At 39.0% G+C, this 6,988-nt stretch overlaps 1 protein-coding gene across 1 annotated transcript; it reads left to right on the forward strand.

Annotated features, from left to right (window-relative positions):
• Positions 1 to 2,759: 2,759 nt before the first annotated feature.
• On the forward strand, positions 2,760 to 3,140 carry LOC144452470 (BTB/POZ domain-containing protein KCTD21-like). Its single transcript, XM_078143567.1, has one exon. It carries the CDS (start codon positions 2,760 to 2,762, stop codon positions 3,138 to 3,140), a length of 381 nt encoding a protein of 126 aa, XP_077999693.1.
• The last annotated feature ends 3,848 nt before the right edge of the window (positions 3,141 to 6,988 follow it).

Genomic DNA, 6,988 nt, shown 5'->3' on the forward strand with positions numbered 1-6,988 from the left:
AATTAGTCTGAAACTTGGCGAGATGTTTCTAAAACTGTTATTCTGCAGATTTTCTTAAAAACATTTTGACAAAATTGGCCCTAGCGACCATGACCACGCCCTTTAGCAACAACCAAATGGCAGTATATTTTGGTCAAATAACAACATCATCTGGTAAGCAAGTGAGTAAACATTCAAAAAATGTATGCAAATACCCTAGCAACCATGACCACGCCCATAGCAACAGCCAAACGGTGGTGTATTTCACAAAGATAACAACAGGGTTTAATAGATAATTAAATAAACATCCAAAAAACGTATGTAAATTTGCATAGCAACAAGACCACGCCCATAACAACAGCCAAATAATCATGTATATTGCAAAGATAACAACAGGAATAGAAAGACAGATGAATAAACATTCAAAAAATGTATGCAAATACCCTAGTAACCATGACCACGCCCATAGCAACAGCCAAACGGTGGTGTATTTCACAAAGATAACAACAGGGTTTAATAGACAATTGAATAAACATTCAAAAAATGTATGTAAATTTTCCTAGCAACAAGACCACGTCCATAGCAACAGCCAAATGATCACGTATATTGCAAAGACAATATCAGGAATTCATACACAAGTGAACAAAAACATACACAAATGTATGCAAATATATCTAACAACATGACCACGCCCATAGCAACAGCCAAATGATAGTATTTATCGTAAAGATAGCAACGTGGTTGGATAGGCAACTGGATAGTTATTCAGCAAATAAACACCTATTGTTAGCATTGACTAGCATATGGATAAACATTTTTAAAAACTACAGTTGTGCTACAACGCCATTGGCGGTATTTTTGAATTTTTGCTATCGTTGACGTTGACGTTGACGCCTATTTTCAACTGATGTCAAGCCACGCCTCGCTATACATATACCGTGTGCAAAACATTAGTGTAAATTTGAGTAGAATTTGATATATTCGGGTTGAAGATTCGCATTTACAAATATGGTTGCATGATTTATATATGTCTGTGTATTCGACCAATCAGCTTGAAATGGGAATCAGAGTAGACTTGGAAGGATGAGTTAAAATTCAATGTTAGGATAGAGGAATAGTGTAGTAGCGATAGTCCTTCAAGTCTACAGGTAGGCTATAGTTAGGATAGAGGAATAGTGTAGTAGCGATAGTCCTTCAAGTCTACAGGTAGGCTACAGTTAGGATAGAGGAATAGTGTAGTAGCGATAGTCCTTCAAGTCTACAGGTAGGCTAGTCTCTCAAATATGTCATATTAAAGGGACACACTACACCAGGAAATAAAGGTATTTATATTAATTGTGTCCTGGAATCATTTCATGGTTTCACATCACATAATTTTCGTTCAGTTGCCAAGAAACACCAAATTGAAACTCTTTTTCACCTCAATTCTTTGAGTGATGCATCATTGCCTGATGACAAACAATCATGTCTGTGTAAGACCCATCATGCAATTGTGCTACACTGAAAGAACAATAGAGGTGAAAAGAGTTTCAATTTGCTGTTTCGTGGAAAGTGAGCGAAAATTATGATTTGAAATCATGAGAATGACTCTAAAACCAAAAATTGTATTTCCTGGAGTCGTGTTCCCCTTTAAAGGGATATATAAAGCTGAGTTTATGCAGTTTTGACAGTAAGTTGTGATGCATATTATAAGTGCTATCAACTTAAAGGAAAAGTTCAGTCAGACTTATTTCTACCTTTAGTACACTTGTATTGATACTGCTATTAGTCTATATCAGGAAAGTCAGGGCACAAGGCAACAATTCTTGTGTATATCAACAGTGGAGTTATATTAATAAAGAGAAAAACCATGAAGACAGTACAGGTAATTCCCTAAGATGTCATAAGTTTTGTCGTGGTACTGTGATACACGATATCTGTACTGATAGTGGCCAGGTACTGTAAAGTGACTCCTACATCATGACATATAGACGACAACGGCGGCATGGAGAAATAAAACATGTTTTTTTTTTCTGACACAATGTTAAGTATGTAATTTCAATACACAAAGAAGTTCAATGTCCCTTTTTAACGTTGTTGGAATAATACTTCGATTGGGCTTCACGCACCGGGTGTCTTTGTATGTGTAAGAGTATACTAGTATATCACGCACTGTGTAAGCAGATTGATTAGCGCCATATACGGCCATACGATGGGATGCTGCCGTTTTTCACAGTCTGCCTGTTCGCGCGTGAAACAAACGGAGGAAAATTCGCTCTACGCGCGCGTGCTTAACATGTGCTCATTGGCGAAAAAAGAAGGGGTAGGACACTGCGGTCAGGGCGACGGCCAATGCCAGTGATGGTAGTTGAATAGTTGAATATCAGTAAGAAATAAAATAGAGACGCAGAAATAGGGAGACAGGTGTTTCGAACGTCCTTCCCTCTCCCGAGAGTGTCGCGAAGGGCTCCCTACTGTCGCCACCCAGACTTCTGACAACTGAATCTAGAAACTAGCCAAATTTATTGCATATAGTTTTACTTTACATGTAAGGGACAAGATCATCACTAAACAATTTAGTTCAGCTTCTGTGGCGTTTATTTCGTAACCAGGAAACGTGTCAAATGTGTTATCATACGTTTGTTTCACTTTGTTATAAATATGACAAATCTTCGTTGTACTTTTGCACCCTGCTTTTGAGCGGTTAGCGATTGGTGAAGTGAGACATATACCAAAATACAACATCGCCTTTTCCCTACTTGGTGAAGCTAAAGTAACCCCGTGTTATTAATTATTGAAATATGGAAGGTGAACGTCAATTGGAGACATTTGGTAGTAGTATGGTACGACTTGATGTTGGTGGCAAGCCCTTCACAACCTCGTTGACTACTTTGACCCGCTACTCCGATTCTATGCTGGGCGCCATGTTTAGTGGTCGCGTCCCTGTACAGAGAGACAACAGGGGCATGTATATGATTGATAGAGACGGGGAACTATTTCGCCATATTCTGAATTTCCTCCGATCGTCAAGCCTTCATCTACCAGACAACTTTGCAGAGTACGATGCTTTGATGGAGGAAGCCGATTTCTACCAACTCCAGGCACTCAAGGAGGCGATTGCAGAGAAAACTCCAAGACGCGGTGAAGCTACAGCTATGCCCTATGTGCAGTTACTGAGTTAGACAAATGCAATACTGGAAGCACCTCTAGCTTGGATCCGATTACCTTTACATGTTATGCATCGAACAAAGTAATTCGGTCATTACCATATCTAATGGCACACTTGTCGAAGGGAGAGTACACTGTGGGCGACTGGGATAGGATGACCAGCGAAACGGATGGAATTACATTTTCAAGGACTGAACCATATCGTTCAATACCAAATCCTTTGGAACAAAACGTTTTTAATCATTTACAGTTTTTTTGTGAGTTGGAATCATTAGGATTCACTCTAATGTCCCATTCATTTAGTACTGTCGATAATGACCATGCTTTTCGTGAGTGTTGGAGTTGGATCTTTCGGAAACATTAACTGTGTAAACTGACAACTACACACGTTGTTAATATGTCGGTCTCTTCCTGCTTGCAGATGCTGCGGAGTAACTTCACCCCCCCCCCCCTCTTCCTTAGACAATACCCACTTTTATGGGAATATTTGTCGCGAGTTTATTTTCTCATTGATACATAAATATGATTTTAAAGGTTTATATGTACCAATATGGGTTTTGTTTGTGTAATAATGTATTATTTACACACTAGGTTTGTGTTGATCTTGCAGAAATGTTCGCATTAATATTCACTGTTTCACATCTCTAAAGTTCTCTCGAGTCTATTACATGTATATGCAGTGACACCCCCTCAACCAACGTGGGGGGTCTATGTTGTTACCAACTGCAATATATTCCTAGTTGATGGGTAGACCGTGTAGGGTTGACCATAGACCGTGTAGGGTTGATCATAGACAGTGTAGGGTCTATGGTCAAACTTGTGGTATCACTCCAGACATGCTGCTAATCTCTCACACTTCCTATTTCCTTTGTCTGCACTACTTGTTAAGTTAATCAAAATATCACGACCACTAGTACCAGGAGATCTAAATATCAAAGTTCCATTTTATCACACACCAAAAATTTTCCCGTGTTGACTTACAGACTTATTTTGTTTCTCAGTGATAGTGTCAAGCAACTAGGGTAGATACTAGTACTGCTTATCCCATCTGGGTTCGAACTGTCGTATTTAACTGATCGTAACCGCACACAGACGAAATGTCACTTAAATCAGCGCCCTCAACGACAAAGAATAAGTAGTGCCACCTGCACTAGTACCCCGAGGTTAAGGCGTGGTATATCTATTTTAGTACTAATTTGTCTATTTCTTCCTTTGATGATAAATAATCAATTCCTTTCTGAAATACATGTAGTTGGTGTGTTTTTTCGAGCTAGCCACATATTTAAACCAGCCAGACAGGGTCTTGCTGACTACATTCTGTACAACATACTACAAGAAGGTGCACTTTCGTCCAAGGTCTGACATATGCGCACAGGTAAGTTTTGGATTTACCGAAACAAAATCACATCCACATGACAAATTTCGAAATATTTGCTATTTGTTTCGTGACAGATTGAGGAATAATGTCACACGCAGTGATGATATAGTTGCGTTCCTGTGTAACCTAGTCAAATAATCGAGCTTATCTCGTAAGTTTACAAGGTCGATCGCTGTCGTCAGCCGCCACAATGTTATTCTCGCAAGCACAAGCACGCTGTTTATTAAATTACCCACCTAAATATATACAAATGTACACGATAGTTCCAGATTTACTAAATTTCCGAAACTAATCCTTTCTCGCTCAACTGAATTTTTTGCACCATGTGTTAATAGATCCAGGATTGTCTTCGCATTATAATTCTCAGAAACGTGTCACAAGCAAGACATCAAATTCTCGACATTTTGTGGTTTGGAAGCGGGCCGTGGGTTTTAAAACCAGTTCTGCAAAATTAATTGTTTCCTGAAAGATAGAATCATTGAATTTCTGTGCCGATCCTGTGAAACTATAACAAAAAATTTATTGTATTAAACAAATTCACGAGACGAAAAAAAAAGTTGTGTGTATCCGATAACATGGCCTCAGAAAATAGGGTAGGTAGGTCTGGATTTTATTTGATCTATACCGACAATCGTTTTTTATTTCTGAAAAATATTGCTTCGATCCAAAAAAAAATGTTTGTGCCGGTCAGAATACCTCTTCGAATTCTGTGCTGATAATTTGATGAAATATGTACAGACATCACTGGGGAAAGAAAACAGACGTGCACGAAGGTCAAGAAGACAAAGAATTTCTTACATACAAATATTTGGGGTCGGTGGCTTATGGTAGGTCGGGTTGTCGGAAATTTTTATATGGCCTAAGCAAAGTCTCATGCTAATTTCGACATGGGATGAGACTGAATGATTTGCATTTTGTAAATTTGGCCAATGCACGTTATGGTAATGGAGATGTGGCTGGGACATGGACCGTTTGACGTTACATTACTGATGAAATCATTCATCAACTATTTGTTATTCTTCGCAGCCTGTTGAGGCTGGATGATCGACCTGACAAACGTTCTTTCAACAGCCTGGGTACTCGGTAGTTCAAATTTAGTAATTTTACACACCTTATAGTCTTCAACTGAGGAAATATCAGCATAAAATTATATATTACCTGTCGACGCGACGTCTCTCCCACACTCCTCTCTGAAAGCACTTCTGAAATTAGCTCGTGTATATTGACACATTAAAATGTCCAGTTTATATGTTTGAACACACGTGATATTGTGGTATTTTATTTTTGCCAGGGCTGCATAATTTGGGTTTAAATCTGTTACTGACGTCAGAAGAATAACTATATATAGGAGACCAGATACACCCTGTCTCCTTAAGGTGGATGGGTCTAAGTATATATATTATATACCATCATGTGTTTGATTGCTGCGAACAGACTTGCTTGTAGGGCATGGGTAGGGATGTTGTTACTGCGGTGTGGCGATGTAGAAGTGAACCCTGGTCCTCGTACTGGCGAGGAAGGTGCCATGTAAGTAATGTCAGATTGACTCATTGTAAGTATTAGGATCTGTCTGAGGACGTTTGTACCATTACATAGCTTGCTCAGACAATTTCAAAATGTCATATACACAAATATATGTTCCCGTGAGAGTATTGCAATGAAAGTACAAAGTGGAAATACAACTTAGACTTCTGTATTGGGGTAACTTTTATTTTTACACGACAGTCGCCTTTATTTAGAAATGTTATTTTTTAAATGCGTTAAATAGGAACATCCGGGATAGTTGATGGGGCAAATGGGGCCTTAAATTTAACTACTGTCAATATACTTGGTACAGTTAACATGTTGAAATCGTGGTCGTGTTGGGGAGGCGACGATGATTTTAGGGTACGGACTCCAAAATCAGTTTGATTGGTTTTATTATAATAATGTATGATATGTGTAAAGCTACAATGTGTTTACCCACATTTACAGGTGATTCAGTACTGTGCAGGATGTACGATATTATGAGCAAGTCATTCGAAACAAAACTGTCAAAACACTTTCCAGCTTTAAAGCGAAGATATGATGTGAAAATTAGACCGCATGCGCATTAATTCTTTGACTTCTCATTTTGCTTCTCTTTTTCCTCTTGACGTCATTAGCGGAACACCGACAGATGAGAAGCCGGAACATCTCAAAAGACTCGGGCTTTATCATGATGTACTACTACAAACTATTGACGTCAGTGGCTACATTTTAACATTTCTCGTCCAAGAGGGCGCACTAGAACTAGACGAATACAACAAAATACATGTTCGTGGTTCTTCTCGCATGGGAGAGGTACAGCGTCTCTTAGAGACACTTAGTCTGAAAGACAGACGATCTTATAACATCTTCGTCACAGCTGTACATCAGGACCACCCAGACATTGCAAAAATTTTGAAAATACCGGATGGGACGAGTGAACATTCAAACGACTCGGGAGTTTCAGAACCAAGACAT

This window comes from Glandiceps talaboti, chromosome 22 (genome assembly GCF_964340395.1).
Source record: "Glandiceps talaboti chromosome 22, keGlaTala1.1, whole genome shotgun sequence".
Lineage (NCBI taxonomy): Eukaryota > Metazoa > Hemichordata > Enteropneusta > Spengelidae > Glandiceps > Glandiceps talaboti.

Excerpts from the sequence above, each read along its gene's own strand:
- LOC144452470 (XM_078143567.1), top strand. The coding sequence starts at position 2,760 with ATGGAAGGTGAACGTCAATTGGAGACATTTGGTAGTAGTATGGTACGA.